Source organism: Chanodichthys erythropterus, chromosome 20 (assembly GCF_024489055.1).
Source record: "Chanodichthys erythropterus isolate Z2021 chromosome 20, ASM2448905v1, whole genome shotgun sequence".
In the NCBI taxonomy this organism is placed as follows: Eukaryota; Metazoa; Chordata; class Actinopteri; order Cypriniformes; family Xenocyprididae; genus Chanodichthys; species Chanodichthys erythropterus.
The window spans coordinates 18073471-18091132 of NC_090240.1; the positions used below are offsets into that span (position 1 = coordinate 18073471).

General features: G+C 40.5%; 1 protein-coding gene across 1 annotated transcript in view; it reads left to right on the top strand.

Annotated features, from left to right (window-relative positions):
- The first annotated feature begins 483 nt into the window (after positions 1-483).
- Positions 484-17662, top strand: part of ntsr1 (neurotensin receptor 1 (high affinity)) — a 39923-nt gene continuing 22744 nt past the window's right edge. Inside the window, exon 1 of the mRNA XM_067372189.1 lies at positions 484-1262. Within this exon, the coding sequence (XP_067228290.1) occupies positions 594-1262 (669 nt within the window). The 5' untranslated portion in view covers positions 484-593. The remainder of the gene's footprint in view (positions 1263-17662) is intronic.

A 17662-nucleotide genomic window follows, 5' to 3' on the forward strand; every position in this document is an offset into this window, starting at 1 on the left:
AAATAATTTCAATAATAAACTCATAATTTTCAAACTCAGTTCAACATTCAATTTCCTTACAGTATATTTCTTTTTAAATAGATATAATAAGCTATAATGTGCGGGCAGCTGGTCACTATCACAGAATAAAGTAGTAAAGTATAAAAAAAAATTGACAACCAGCAGTGATGAGTACAGAATATTGAATTTTTTGACTATTTATAATTCAGTTACTGATGAAGAAAACACTGAAAACTCGTAAAGTGGAGTAGAAATCATTATTGTTGCAAGTTGGTTTATGCTTAAATTCAGGACATTTCAATAAAGCACTCAGAACTGAGCCTCTTACATGTTCAAGGCAGCTCACAGTAAAAATACACCAATGGCTACATGGCGCTGCGTCATTGCTCAAGGTTTGCGCTCGCACGCCTCCTCATCATATAAAAGCGTCTGGGCGTCTCGCGTTCACAGACCTGAGAGAGCAGTTCAGAGCAGTGGCCAGTATTTCACTAGCTGTACGCATAGCTCACCTAATGTACAAATGTGAAACACTTTACAAGCAACGCGCTATTCATTTGTCATTCGTTATTATGTGTTGATATTTAACGACTACCATGGAGGTTAATACTACGCTATCAGGGCGCAACTTCATAGACTTGCGCATCCTAACGCAGAAACTTCTCTCTTCGGCGAACCGGTCCCAGCAAATCCTGGACAATGATACGGAGCTCGTCTCCGAAGAGGATTTGGACGTGAATACAGACATCTATTCTAAAGTTTTCGTCACTGTGATTTATGTGCTGTTGTTTGTAATTGGGTGTTTGGGGAACTCGATTACCCTGTACACACTTCTCACGAAAAAATCTCTCCAAAACCTCCAGAGTACGGTGCACTATCACCTGGCGAGTCTGGCCATATCCGACCTGCTCATCTTGATCCTCTGCATGCCCATCGAGTTATACAACTTCATCTGGGTTCATCACCCGTGGGCTTTTGGGGAGGCTGTTTGTAAAGGGTACTACTTCCTGCGGGACGGCTGCTCGTATGCCACGGCGTTCAATATCGCCAGCCTGAGCGTGGAGCGCTTCATGGCCATCTGCCACCCGTTCAAGGCGAAGAGCATCATGTCGCGGAGCCGCACCAAGAAACTCATCAGCGCCATGTGGGTCGCGTCTTTTCTCCTGGCCGCTCCGATGCTTTTCACCATGGGACAGCGACTGACGCAGGATGAATTCATATGCACCACCATCGTGTCCTCGATAACTGCTAAAACCGTTCTACAGGTGAGCGCGCACAGCTCTCCTTGCGACGAGCGGAGTATGTCCTTATATGCTTTGGTTGTAGTTTGCTTTGTCTTGTATTTATTTAGTCTCATGCATGAGTCGCATAAGTGTCTTATCATAAGCAACAACCTGTTGAGTAGCGTTGCTGGTCAATAGCTAATCATTTTTAAACGAAAATTGTCAACATCCAACACGAATTTCCACGTGAAATATTTGGCTGAATTTAAGTAGTAATGGCAGTTCAACATTGTAAAAAAGTGTGCCCTCAGAAATGCTTTTACTAATATAAATACTTTTGATTAATGTAGGCTCACAAGAGATGAAGACCCAATTCATATATGTACAAAAAAAAAAAAAAAAAAAAAAAGTTTAATTCTTCAGGGAACGGGTGTGGGCGAGATCATGTGACCAGCAGCATCATGACTAATATAAAAAAAAAAAGATGATGATGATGATGATGATGAGGATGATGATAGATAGATTTATATGTTGCTTTCAGACAGGTGTCAAGGCAGTTTACTACAAAGCATTATATTATACAACTTTGCAACAACTTTGCATGTAAAATAACTCTCATTAGAGTATTGGAGTACTAGTACTGTCTGCTTAATATCTGCAGAACTTTATTTTGATGCTCCTCAACAGATATTCTACTGACTATAAGTAACTTATAGTTCAACTACATGTCAACTTATTCTACTAACCCGAACCCTAACACCTACCCCTACAGTCTACCACAAACACTTGATGAGATTTAGTTGACATGTAGTTGCAAAGTTACTTATAGTTAGCAGAATGTCTAAAGTGGATCATCTAACATAAAAGTTTGTTTACACAATAAATACATTATATATCTGTGTGTGAGACATATATAAATATACTACTGGGTCATTCTACAGAAACATCCATTTTTCTGTCCCTAGCCTTTACTGAAATATTACACTTGAAAAACACTTTAGGATTACAATTTCTTTATATTTTAAACTGAAACAATATGTTATTTGAACAATTACACCTTCTTGAGCCATTAATGTGGCAATATTTGTTTTTTAATTAATTATAAGAATTCCAAGCGCCACAGAAGTGCTCATCCCCACAGTCATGTACAGAGGGAAAGTATTCTGAGCTCAGAAACAGGTTTTTCTACCATTTCAAATACAATAATGTATGCTAGCATAACTATCAAATATATTATGAAAATGATCTCATGTTTTATATGAATCTTTTAGTTTAACTCTCTGGTATGACCTACTTTATTGTTAGGGAATTTTAAAAAACTAGAATACAAATGGATTAAACTACATAATTTAGTGAGTATACCATGATTGATTGTTTTGATACCTTGCAGCAGCCATTTTAAAAATGTCTGTAAAATACACTGTCTGTGAAGTTGCTGCTTCTCAGCTGCACTCAATTTATCCACATACCTGCCCAAAGGAGGATTAACAATGAGAAAGAAAAGTTAGAATCACAAAATCTTAGTGCTATTTTATGCAAAAGAACTAAATGAATAGTTTTAAATAAAGTTTATCTATGAGTCATTCCACGAGACCTGTACGATTTGAGTCCCTCTGACCTTTTTCAATGTATTTTATCTATTGGGTCACCAAAATATACTTGTAAAAGCTTTTTGTATTAATTGAAATCTCTCCTTTAATAATGTTTAACTCTTAAATGCATGACTGTTTCGCCAATCATTCTTATATATTCGGGTCTTTATCGACCTGGATCTACATCTAACACGGAAGGATCTCTCCCTGTCGCGATATTATACAACTCCTTTTGTTACCTTTTGGAGCTTGAAAGGGCTCTGTTTGAGCAGATGTTTTATGCCATCACCACTTTCCTCGTCAGAGCTCATTTCCCAGTACATTCAGCAAATAATAGGCTAGTTTTATATTTGAGGTCACGAACGTGAACCCATTCACGATCTCAACAATTTTCAACATCTTCAAAATCAATATTTTGATCGCTCACAGCTTCACCAGATCCATCCAGTAACAGTGACAGTCATATTTGATTGCGTTCAGTACTCGCTCTGCAGTAAATCGCTGAGCCATTTCATGTTTTTCTTATTATTTCGTTTTCTGTCTGAATGAGTCGTCACTTCAGCATTGTGTATCAGACATTGCCACCTTGTGGAATAAAGGTGAATTGCACTTATTCCGTCATCTAAGATTCAATAATTGTTGTGCAGAAAAAATACAGGTACACTCATACACACCTCGGGTCGTTAGTGACCCTAAACAATTTTTACAAAAAAATTAGTACAAAAATAGGCATTGTTTTATAATTTTATTATTTTTTTCTTTTTATATTCTTTATAATGAATTGATTGAGGAATACCAAGAAGGTTGATGTCTAACTTTAAAAAATGAACGAGGAGGAGGGTAGTGAATGACGTCCCGGGTCACTAAAGACCCGAGGTATGCATTTAAGGGTTAAAAACCTGACACACATTTTATCTTCATATTAGAAATTATTTAGTTTTCTTTTTTCAGTTGACACCACCTATTTTGTCACGTCCCTCAAGACCATCTATGAAAGTGTACTTGGGAAATAAATAATAAAATGAGAAAAAAGTCCATTCAGTTTGCCATTCCCATAAATATCCATCTGTGCTTTTTTTGCTGGTAATGTTTTCATGATTATTCATTAAAATGACATCATTTAGTTCCATACCTCAGTAACCTCTAAACCCTGTTACACAAACCTTAATGAACTGATACTTGTGTGACATCATTAATAGGAAGTGACATCATAGAAGTCTTCTGAACAACATTGTGAGCAAGTTACCACCTTGTTTAATAATTATAACTAAATTATGTTGTGAAATTGTGTTTGTCGAGGTTAACGACCCTGTTACATCAATTTAAGATAGAAAACTATTACTTGTGAAAATTATCTTTGTTATTTCAACATTATTCATGATTTCTTAATATCATGCATGTCATGCGTTCTCCATTTATTCTAGAGCAGTGGCCAAAAAATCGAAACCCCGTCACACCTACATTTTTATTATTATTATTATTATTATTATTATTATTTTTGTTAAGTTTATGGAAAAGTAATTTAAAGTTAGTTGAATTCTGTCTGAAATGTTCAGATCAATCACAAGAATACTGATTTCAGTTCACATTCTGAAGTTAAGCCTTTGATCAAAAATGATGAGGTTTCTGTCACAAAAAGTGTCAATTTCAGGCTTTAGTAGCAAAAGTGTGAGATTTTATGTAACTTTTATATTTGCAATTACTGAATTAGTGTGAGGGACATCTAATTAATAGAAAAATATTGATTTTTATCACAAATGCATTTTATAATAATATTCAGAGAGCTCCCATAGTGTCCATAACTTAAAATAATGACCAATAATAATAGGGATTTGATGCCTGAGATGGGAAAATATGTTTTTCTGGAAGTTAAATATGTCATTAATGTTGTGGGGTGTTCAGAAAAGTAAAACATTTTGGTAAAAAAATCTAAAAATGTCTAAGTCCAAATCGCACCGGTTTCCTGGAATGACTCCTATAAATAGAGTCACTGTTGTTACTGATCTTTACTGGTGTTACCCATAAAAAGGTAACACCAGTGACTCCCATTTATAGATTTCAAAGCTATTCATAAATTGAGTGCAGCTGAGAAGCAGCGACTTTACAGACAGCATATTTTCCAGACATTTTTAAAATGTTGTTTATGATAGCATGTAATCACTGAAATAATGTTGAGTCAGTGTTGATGCGTCAACGTTAATTGCATTGAATTAACGTTACAAAGTGATGTTGCTTCAGTGTCACTCTTGCACCCTCAGTTAATGTTGAAACAATGATGAGATTTCAACAATAAATCAATGATAATATCATTGAATCAACATTATGAAGTGATATTAGTTCACTATCATGTTTGCACCCGCATTTAATGTTGAAACAATGGTGAACAAAAAATCAATAATAACGCTATTGAATCAACATTACACTATGATTGATTCTACATCACTGCAGTTGAATCAATATTGAAATGAACAAAAATAATCATAAGTAATATTGTTTGTTAATGTGATGTTGATTCTAAATCCCTTTTGTTGAAACTTTGAAAACAACGAAAATGTCAACATAAAACAATGTTCTGAACAATATTAATATTTCAGCTACACTTCAATGGTACGTCAACAAATTACTGAACATTTCAATGTTTTGGGAAAACCTTTTAAAGCATAAATGACACCTTTCCAACAATTGAGTCAGATTCTTTTATTTGACAGTTTAACACAATCAATGACAAAACGCATTACACCCTTTAAAACAGCATTACTTTCAGATGTCTTGTGTCATAAATACAAGTGGTCCAATGGTTCAGGTTTTCAAAATGTGGCTGAAAATTTCTTTAAAGCTGCAGATTCACCTTATGAGGACCTTTATCTGTTTAAATATCACAAAATAGCCATGTCAGTCACTCAAACACAAGGTGTAGTTTTTGTGATTGTGTTTCAGTGGAAACAGGCTAAACTTAATGGAGATCAGTCGCATTCCTCAAGTTTAATACAGATTCAGGAATATGAATGATTAGCTGATTAAGCAGTAATGAGGGAGCAGGAGATAAGGCACACGATAGCATCACGTCCCAGGTGAAAATCCTATCGACTACAGTGTTATCAATGTCACATTTATCAAGAGGGTGCTTCTCTTTTTTTAATTTAAATCATTATTTTCCTGTAACTCTGACTGCATGTGCTGAAAAAATGAGAAATAATATTTCATAAAAACCTTTAATATTGCCAAAGAAGTAAGGTAACACCAGTGACAAAAAATAGTACATGCGGTCTTTAAATAAAGGCACAAGTTTTATTATTATTATTATTTTTTTTAAATCATTAAGCTGTCATTTATGTGTATTCATAAAGTCAGAGGGTAACTGCCTTCCCAGACTCCAGTTCCCACGATCCTCTTTGTCTGCACACCTGAATGTATAACGTGGTCTAAGTTTAAATGTTAGAAAAATTAATACATTTTAAGACATCTTACCATACCAAACGTGGACATTTCTGTAGAATGACTCTACTAATACTCTACTCTAATGAGATTTACATGACATGTAAAGTTGCAAAGCTACTTATACTTATTAGAATGTCTAAAGTGGATCTTCAAAACAAAGTGTAACCATTAAATGTATTAACATCCTCTACATTATTAGTGATATGGTTAGAATATACATAAACATATGCATGAAAGTGTAGTTTAGAAAGCACTGGAAATTAAAAACCAATTGCTATTAATGTGGTTTTTGTACTTTGTGAGTGGTTGAGTGTTTTTGTGTGTGTGTGTGTGTGTGTGTGTGTGTGTGTGTGTGTGTGTGTGTGTGTGTGTGTGTGTGTGTGTGTGTGTGTGTGTGTGTGTGTGTGTGTGTGTGTGTGTGTGTGTGTGTATGACACACAATGTGCATACTACAGACAAAACACAACAACCATACCTGAGTAAACAGCATTGCCTAAAATGATGCTATGGATCATGTGTACGATCCACCAGACACTTCAAATCAAATGTGTGTGAGGGAAAATTAAATGTCCAAACAAGCAGTCAAACATACAATTTGACTCCAAGTTGACAATGTCAGCAAGTCCAAACATGCTGTGGATAAAGCAGTGGATTAACTCAAGTTGAAATGAAAACAGCAGCGGAGCAGCGGTAAATTAATATGTATTATGCCCCTTTGATTCTTTTGGAATTGCAAATTAAATGTTGATGTCTTGATTATTCAAACACATTAAAATGAGGAGCAGCAGGGACCATATTGCTTCTGCTGTGAGCACTGATGGTCATGAACATCAAAATAAATCAGTGATTCAAATGAATTTAACTACTCTGTTTCTTTAAAATATGATAAGTCTACCACAACCAATATGACTCTTATTGCGTTTTCTGTATGTTAGTTTGAGTAACAAGTGGCAGGATTTGCTCAAAAACAAGGATTTGCTCACGAAAATGAAATGCACTTGCAGTTCCCTAAAGTAAATTTTAATTGCCTGGAAATGGAGACATTATGCTTCGATTCTTGTAAAATTGTCCTTGCAGACCTAAACCTTGTGCCTGCCTTATTCTTTTCTATTACACCAGTGAATCTACATTAGTCAGGAACACAATCCTTTTACAAGGACAGGAGGTCTCCTGCTTTAAACACTCATCTTACCATCTTTCTACATTTGAAAACAAACAAACAAACAACAACAACAGTGAGACTGAAAACAAGTGGAGTAGCATGAGAAGTAAAATAGTATATTAAAATGATCCTTAATTTTATATGGCATAATATTACAGCATTCAGTCCTTGAAATGCCTGTGTATAATTAAAACTCACAGCAGAGTGAATAACGAGCAAATGAATACAGGATGAATTAGTTCTGACCATCCAATTCCATCAGTCATTGCTGAGTGTGTGTGTGTGTGTGTGTGTGTGTGTGTGTGTGTGTGTGTGTCATCCTGAGATCTTCCAGTCAAAAGAATGATAGTTGCAATAGCAGCTGTTTGCTACAGGACAAACTGTTTATCATGTTTCAGTCTTGGTAAATTGGTTACCACAGAAAACCCCAAGATGTCCTCTTTCATATACAGAAGGTTTCACAATATGAAAAATACAATCCAGTATCATATATTGCTAGAGAAATTCTAGTGCTCTGTGGGACACAAGATGATTGCAGAAAGAAAACATAAATGGTCTTTTATTGCTTTTTGAGATGTGGTATAACCTTGCCACATAAAGTGTAAACTGACATAAATATGTATGTTACTGCATCTTTCCGTTTGGGAATGGTTTCTTGAATATGAGCATCTATACTGGTGCCTTTCTAATGGTTCATTCTCTTCTGTTTGTTATCCTGATCTTTCTATTGCAGTCTGCACCTGAAAATAATCCAGTACTGCACTTGAAAGTACGTGGATACAAATATACAAATAAAATGAGACCAACATATATATATAGCAGCAGGCAGTGATGTTGGTGAGGATAAGTGGCTGAGCTGAGATTGGACTGGCACTGTGTTCTGGGACGGTTGAGCCGACGTTTTTAGGTTTTGACATTTCACCCCTTCATTCAACAACACCATTCATAAAGCACAGCTTTCTGGATCCAACAGAACAGGACACCTGCAACACATGAAAGTCACAAATATATATTTTACTGCAGAGAGGGAGATCATAGATCATACTGAGCGGAGCTCTGCTGAAACACTTTGCACAAGCAAATTTATTGGAAATTTAAAATAGAAAAAAATGTATCACTGTTTCCACAAAAATATTGAGCAGCAAAAACTTTTTTTCACTTTTGATTATAATAATAAATGTTTCTTCAGCATCAAAGCATCATATCAGAATGATTTCTGAAGGATCATGTGACACTGAAGACTGGAGTAATGATGCTGAAAATTCAGCTTTGATCACTGGAATAAATTCAATTTTAAAATATATTAAAATAGAAAACAGTTCTTGTAATAATATTATTATAATTTTATATATTTTTTTTTTACGTTTTTGATCAAATAATTGCAGCCTCAGTTAGCAAAAGCAATAAAACACTCTTTTTCTTTTTCTTTTTTCTTTTTTTTTAAACATTAATGATTCCAAACGTTTGGCCGGAAGTGTATATTATTTTAGGTCTGTCAAAGTCAATGCATTAACTTAACATTAATTAAATATGTATCATTTTTAAAACATTTATTGAATTTACATATTATTGTATTATTTTTTCAGCTTTCTAAACGCTGACCAGAAGTCATTATTCTATTGAGAGCCCTAGGGCCCTATAATACACCCGGCGCAAGGCGCAGCGCAAGTGTGTTTGCTAGTTTGCATCCGGCGCCGTTCGCGTTTTCCCATTCAGCGCCACATCTTTAAATTAGTAAATGCATTTGCGCCAGTTAGTGCGCCCACAGTAGTTTTGCCCAAAATAGCAAAAGTGGATTTGGACACGCCCTGAGTGCACCTGTGCCGTGCGCTTTACACTTTGCGTTTAGATCGTTAAAATAGGGCCCCTAGCGTTTAACAGTAAGAAATAAAAACCAAATGTAGTGTTATGAAAATAAATGTAATCTCTTTGTTCTTCCAACTAAGCTGAAATATCCATCATAGAGCAGCATGTTGGTCCAGACTGGTTTATGCTAGTATTGTCACGGTTGTATGCAGGCAAGAAGACGAAGGCAGAAGAATAATATTCCAAACAACCTTTACTGATCAATTCTAAAAGGCATGTAGACAGGCAGTGCAAACACAACTTAAAGGATTAGTTCACTTTCAAATTAAAATTTCCTGATAATTTACTCACCCCCATGTTATCCAAGATGTTCATGTCTTTCTTTCTTCAGTGGAAAAGAAATTAAGGTTTTTGAGGATTATTCTCCATATAGTGGACTTCACTGGACTCCAAACGGTTGAAGGTCCAAATGTCAGTTTCAGTGCAGCTTCAGAAAGCTTTAAACGATACCAGACGAGGAATAAGAGTCTTATCTAGAGAAACCATCGGTCATTTTCTAAAAGAAATAAAATAAAAAATTATATACGTTTTAACCATAAATGCTCATAGCTCTCTTCTTCTCTATTTGAACTCCGGCAGTGTAGACACTGCTAAGTGTATTACTGCCCTCCTCAGGTCAAAGTTTGAACTAATTGTTATATACTTGCACTAGCATATTGAATATGACAGTTTAGTTTAAACTTTGACCTGTTGACAGAGATCAGACAGAGGAAGGCAAGGGTACAACTTATACAGGAACACAAACAAGGTATGACAATTATAGTGCTGGTAGAGCTGGTGGATCACTATATGCTCTCAAACAAAACTGAGTTGGTTTGGCTAGTCAACTATCGCTTCTCATGCTGGTAATCAGTAAACCAGCAACCAGCATGCAAAACATACCTGGATGCTGGATTTTTCAATGGGGAACATGCTTCGACAGTCTCCCTTGCCACTGTTCCCTTTGTCTTGATCACTAGTGGATGTAAGAAAGCATCCACTTTAAAACTGTTTTTTGAATAAAATTAATTTATTATTTAAGTATTATTTATTATTTATTTGAGACAGATAATAAATTCAATTGTCTTATGCAATTGTCTCAACAAAAATCATTTCAAAACTTGCCCAGCCTGCCCACCTAAAAATATATATTTGCTCTTTAGCACAAATGGAAATAAATGTAAGATGACACATGTCAGTGAGAACTGGAATCAGCAAAGATAGAGATGACGTGATGTCTCTGTTCTCAGTGTACTGACGGGTATATCTGCTGCTGAGAGAGAGCAACACACTGTTTGTGTGTAAGACGGGAGCTTTGGGGCAGTTTTTGGAAGGATTTGATATGTGGACTCCAGGCAAGTGAAGGTCGGGACGGTTACATGTATGCTAGGAAAAGTTTAATGGGAAAAAAACCTGTATAAATGAATGTAGAGCATTTAAAAAACACTAATAGAAAAAAAAAAAACTAACTGTTTCCTCTGCCCAACAGTTCATTCACGAAGCTATAATTACATGTTGTGAAGCATCTGTGTCCCTTATATAGATCTGCCAGGGATATTTACTGTCTGGAAAACACAGCGTTTGGCAGCCTGTGTGCTTGAGAAGAGGACTGAAGTTGTGGTGGGAGCAAAAGTGAAACAATAATAAACTATACTTTCTGTGAACCTGTAAAATGTAAGGCATGCTGTTACTTTTGTCCAACATCTGTCCAAAGTGTGAATTACACAGAGTACTTCAAAGCAATCAACTCTTTACTCCAGACACCTTCACAGACATCAGGGCAGCAGATACTGACATACTGAGAGATGTCTGGCAGATAAAAGAAACCTCAGCCAAGACTTCGAGGAGAAGAGAGATGGAGAGATGGAATTGAGGCCAAAAGAAAGAGGGGGAATGATAACTTTCAAGATGATAACTTTCAGTCAGTAAATAAGACAGAAAGAGATGGAGTGTTGACAAGTTTAATCTTTTTCTTACCTTCCATCATGGGTGGCACTAGCCCTGAATGTCTTTAAAGCTCTGACTGTGATTTATCAGCTTGTCTTTTTCATGTCTCGTCATTTTTGTCACAATTAACATCACCCAGAGCCGCAGAACTGTTCTATAATCATGATATAGTGCTGCAAGTCACATTTTTGATTATTTTTACTTTATACTACAGGTTGTTGAATGCTTGAATCTGAGTGGCTGGCGAAAGTTCTAAGGTGTGCAATTATTTTCAGGTAAACACTCGGCTAAAGTAGTTCTTGACTGTCCATAAATGATTTCAGTTATTTCAAAGGTCCTTACAGCAGCAAAAGAACCAAAACCCACAAGGAAACTGACCAAGCAAATAAATATAGTAAACAATATGATAAAAATTACAGATTATTTCCATGTTTTGCCACAAAATTACATTTTATTATGTATGTGCAACAAAGCAGCACCACCAGCTCACTTAGGGATATAACGAGTGTTCATGAAAAATTTAAAAAAATGATGGCTCACTCCACAACAACACTTTCATGCACGGTGAAATTTAATGACAGTGCTAAAAATAGACAGTCCTTTGGTGATGTATACAGGTGCACAACAAAAAACAAGTGCCATAACCATAGTGTTATGATATAGACACGGAGGCAGAGATAAAAGCAATCCAGGTGAGTTTATTGGAACAATATGTGGAACACAGAGTGGTAATGGCTGTTATCAGGTTCTTGAGAGATGAATATAAAGTAATACTGTCCTTGTGTGGTTTGTGGATCCAGGAGTTGAGCTGAGATGGAGGGAGACGTTGGAGACACTCACACACACAGATGGGTAAGCACACGAAGGGACCAGGAGACGAAGGAGATGAAGGAGATCGCTGGAGCAGGTAAGTATGTTGAAGGGGAGTCCTTAAGGTAAGCATATACATGGCGTAGTGCAAACGAGACCGGACAGTGAGTGTGTGTGAGAGTGGTGGCTTTGTAGTGCTGGTGATTGCAGAGTGAATGAGGTGCAGGTGGCGGTGATTAATAAGCTGGTGATTGAGTGCGTGGGTACTGTGGTGAGGTGGAGCCTGGCGTGTCTGTGACAGTACCCCCCCTCCCACGGCCCGCTCCTGAGGGCCGCGGACCCCGACGTCGTGGTGGTCTTCCCCTGGGTCGTGGGGCAGGTCTGTCTGGATGGTTGGTATGGAAGTTCTGTAACAGAAGAGGATCAAGGATATCGTTCCTGGGAATCCATGAGCGTTCCTCGGGACCATAGTCCTCCCAGTCCACGAGGTATTCGAGTTTACCACCACGGCGCCGGGAATCCAAGATCTCGTGGACCACGTAGGCTGTGCCGTCCTCTAGGAGAAGTGGAAGGGGGGCTCGGCGCCTCCCACGTCAGTCTCTGTGGAGGGAACAACAGAAGGGTGGTGAGGTTTAAGTAGAGACACGTGAAATGTAGGATGGATTCTACTATACTGTGCCGGGAGTTGGAGACGATAGGTGACGGGGTTGATCTGCCGAAGGATGGTGAACGGGCCAATGAAGCGGGGACTCAGCTTTTTGCAGGGCAGACGCATCCTGATGTCCCGGGTGGACAGCCAGACCTTCTGCCCCGGCTGGTAGACAGGAGCCTCGGAGCGTCGAAGGTCGGCTGCCATCTTGCGTCTGCGCAGGGCCCTCTGCAGCTGGTGGTGAGCTGAGTCCCACACCCTCTCGCTCTCCCGGAACCAGTAGTCGACTGCCGGAACGTTGGAGGGTTCCCCGTCCCAGGGGAACATCGGGGGTTGGTAGCCGAGTACGCACTGGAAGGGTGTTAGTCCCGTTGAGGCTTGGCGGAGAGAGTTTTGTGCGTACTCGGCCCAACCCAGGTACTGGTTCCAGGAGTTCGCGGTCACCGATGTCGTAGTTGACCTCCGCCGGGTTGAGCTTGCGGGAGAAGAAGGCGCATGGATGGAGTCTACTTGGTGTCCCCTGCTGCTGTGAAAGGACCGCTCCCACTCCGGTGGTAGATGCGTCCACCTCTACTATGAACGGGAGGTCCGGGTTAGGGTGGACGAGGAGGGGAGCGGTGGTGAAGGCCTTCTTCAGGGTCTCAAAGGCGTCGGTGGCTAATGGAGACCAGGACAGAGACTTGGGCTGGTGACGGAGGAGGTTGGTGAGTGGACTGACGATTGTGCTGTAGTTTTTGATGAACCGGCGATAGAAATTGGAGAAACCTAGGAATCTTTGGAGTTCTTTGATGGTGGTAGGAGTGGGCCAGGACTGTATGGCGGAGACCTTCCCCTCGTCCATCCGGATGCCACTGTGATCAATCACGTACCCCAGGAACTGGACGGAGGGTTGGTGGAATGAGCATTTTTCAGCCTTGAGGAAGAGATGGAACTGCCGTAAGCGCTGGAGGACCTCCGCAACGTGGTGGCGATGTTCGGCCAAGCTCCGGGAGTAGATGAGGATGTCATCTATATAAACCAGAACGGACTTATGGAGAAACTCCCGGAGCACCTCGTGGATGAAATCCTGGAATACGGAGGGGGCGTTGACCAGGCCATACGGCATCACGAGGTACTCGTAGTGTCCAGTGGGCGTGACGAAGGCGGTCTTCCACTCGTCCCCCTCACGTATCCGGATGAGGTTATACGCGCTGCGGAGGTCCAACTTGGTGAACACAGTGGCACCGCGGAGATGTTCCAGGGCCGCTGGGACGAGGGGAAGTGGGTATCGGAACTTGATGGTGATCTTGTTGAGTGCACGGTAATCGATGCATGGCCTCAAGCCTCCGTCCTTCTTTGCCACGAAGAAGAAGCTTGAAGCAGCAGGGGAAGTAGACGGGCGGATGTAACCTTGTTCGAGTGCCTCCTTGATGTATTCCTCCATGGCCTTCTCCTCCGGTATGGACAGGGGGTATATGCGTCCCCTGGGCACTGGTTCACCCGGCAGCAGATCGATGGCGCAGTCCCATGGCCGGTGTGGAGGAAGCTTGGAGGCGCGTTGCGGGCAGAAGACGTCGCTGAAGGGGGCGTAGTCAGGGGGAACATCCACGGAGCGCTTCTCAACAGGGCTCTCGATGGACGTGGCATTCACGAGAAGAGACTTGGAGAGTGGAGGTTTTGGAACAGGAAGCGCTGGGAAGCAGTCTGGGAAGCAGTGATCGCCCCACTTCAGGACTTCGCCCGTGCGCCAGGAGATGTTGGGGTTGTGTTGTTCCAGCCACGGGCGCCCTAGAACCACGTCAGCGGTGGATTCCTCCAGAACCAGCAAATGGATGTGTTCAGTGTGCAGGATACCGATGCTGAGTTGTAGTGGGCCCGCGCAGTGACGGATGTGTCTGCGGCTTAGGGGTTTGCCCGTGATGGAGTGGATTTGATAGCTCGTCGGTGAAGGAGAGATCTTAAGGTTGAGTTGTCTACAGAGGGTGCCTGAGATGAAGTTTCCGGCTGACCCTGAATCAAGGAGCGCCACCACTGGAACAGAGATGTTAGCAGCAGTAAGAGTTACAGTTGTGGTGAGTGGTTTCATTTTCTGAATGGAGGGAAATATTGCACTCACCACGGGTCGAGGAGGACGGATTGGGCATGTGGAGAGATTATGCCCCATTGTTCCGCAATAGAGACAGAGATTCAGGGCCAGCCTTCTTTGTCTTTCGTTAGGGGTGAGACGAGAGTGATCAATTTGCATGGGTTCGTTGGCTGGTTCTGGGGAGCTGACGGGTTCGGACCGACGGAGGAGATTAGTGGTGGATGACTGGCCCTGGTGTTCTTGAATGCACGACTGCATACGGGACCCCACGCGGATGGCGAGTTGGATGAAGCGTTCTAATCCCATGGAGTCCTCGTATGCAGCGAGATGCAGCCGCACGGAGGGTTCCAGCCCCTGACGGAACGTGGTGATGAGGGCTTGCTCGTTCCATCCGCTGGTGGCGGCTAGCGTTCGAAACTGCAAGGCATATTCGTTAACAGATAGGTTTCTTTGCTTTAGATTATAAAGTTTCTCACCAGTCGAGGAATCAGTCAGAGGTTTCCCGAATACTTCCCGGAAGTGGGAGACGAACGCCGAATAGGATTGGACGACTGGGCCTTTCTGGGTCCACAACGAATCTGCCCATTGCAGAGCCTTCCCTTGCAGTTGTGAAATAATGAACGCTATTTTAGCCGTGTCTGTGGTGTAGAGGTGCGGCTGCATCTCCAGGACCAGCTCACATTGGAGAAGAAATCCGCTGCATTCCTCCGCCGATCCAGAGTAGGGCGCCGGTTTGGCCATGGGACTGGCGGTGAATGCAGGTGAAGGAGTGGTGCTGGTGGGTGCGGAGACAGCCGTGTTGTGGGATGACGATGTCGAGGGCTGTGGTGTGAGTGCTCGACGCAGCACGTCCACGAGTTCCTGGAATGGATCGTTTGTACTCATGCCGTTAGTTGTTAAGGTCCGGTCTTCTGTTATGATATAGACACGGAGGCAGAGATAAAAGCAATCCAGGTGAGTTTATTGGAACAATATGTGGAACACAGAGTGGTAATGGCTGTTATCAGGTTCTTGAGAGATGAATATAAAGTAATACTGTCCTTGTGTGGTTTGTGGATCCAGGAGTTGAGCTGAGATGGAGGGAGACGTTGGAGACACTCACACACACAGATGGGTAAGCACACGAAGGGACCAGGAGACGAAGGAGATGAAGGAGATCGCTGGAGCAGGTAAGTATGTTGAAGGGGAGTCCTTAAGGTAAGCATATACATGGCGTAGTGCAAACGAGACCGGACAGTGAGTGTGTGTGAGAGTGGTGGCTTTGTAGTGCTGGTGATTGCAGAGTGAATGAGGTGCAGGTGGCGGTGATTAATAAGCTGGTGATTGAGTGCGTGGGTACTGTGGTGAGGTGGAGCCTGGCGTGTCTGTGACACATAGTATAAGTAGTATAAGTGGAATAATTGACTCTGGTATGTTGAATTATTAGAAAGTAATGCACACACTACTTCGTCTCGTGGCCGTATTACTACCTCGGGTGTGCAATATTTTCTAATAATTCAACAGCCCATCCTCAATTATTCCTTGCATATAGTCTGGTAAATATTAATTCTGCCACAAGTGAAAGCTTGTTTCAGCATTTTGTTTTGCTCAGCACTGAATAAATGAGAGGAAACTGCGTTGACTTTGGTCTATCCAGATGCAGTAAGACCCAAATAATTGACAGAGGTAGCTCTCGACATGAAGCAGAATGTGCTTGAGACATGTTTCAATTTTAAAACTCTCGTTAAGATATGATGCCATGAATGCTGACAAAAAAATAGCCTGAATGACAGCAGCTAAAGTCACTTCAGAGGAGTAGACAAGTTATTATTATGATGCAAAATTACAAAGACAGTTTTCTTTGAAGCAATGTACTGTTCAAACCAATAAAGCCAGCGACATGTCAGAAGACCGTAAACATGTTGAACGATAAATCCTAAAACCACCCTTTTTTTAAATACAGAAACTCTGGCTCATTTGTGAGAAAATGAAGATTATGGGAAGAACATTGCAAGAGACAGAAGACTATACAAACAAACACACAAACAGTGTGCTCACAGTAACCATAGAAACCTCACTAATCCAGCCTCAGCTTTAACACACACACTGGACATTTGCTGCTATTTGAAGTGAACAAATATGAATTAGCATCGCTCATAACTCTTAAGGGCCACACTCGCAGGTTGCGGCTACACAACACGGCCCAAGATTTAGCTAATTACCTCATTAGAGCTTCTAAGGGTCATTAATTGGTTAAATCAAACGGTGCAGGGCTCGACTTAAACAAATGTGTACAAGGCACAAAGAGCTCATTTGAATAACTATTATTACAGTGCTACAACTGTGTTTTATCAACACACACTACTGTGCATGATGCTCCATTAGTCTGTTTATCATCTGTTTCATAAGAACCTCTCTCTCTCTGCTGTATTTCCATCTGTGAGGTTTTTAGTTTGATGTTGTTGCCTGTTGGGATCAGTAGCTGTGTTGAGTGAGGTAGCTTAGAGAAATCTTTTGATGGAAAAAACAAAAATCAAACAAATAAAACAGGCAGCTGATCTGTTTAGCACCTCAAAATGCATTTGCAGCCGTTTTAAAGGTGCTGCGCTGAATAAAGAGAAACATTAATTATGAGCTCTGCTCAGGTGGTCTCACACTGGACACAAAAACTGCCGGTATTATAAATGTGAAATTACCATCTAACAAACAAGGGAGGAAAAACATTCACAAAACAAAACAAACAAACAGCTTTTCACTTTAGAATAGTGATCCAAATAATTAGTAATTCTTTCTTAAGTATTTAGTAATACTTCAGTCATTACTAGTGGGTTACCATGATCTTCACTTTAGAATTAATTATGCATTATTCACATTAATTGCGAACCTGTACTTCTTAGTATTCCTCTGGGAGGTATGAAAAATTGTAGTTATTGATTAGCTAATAGTGAACTACCA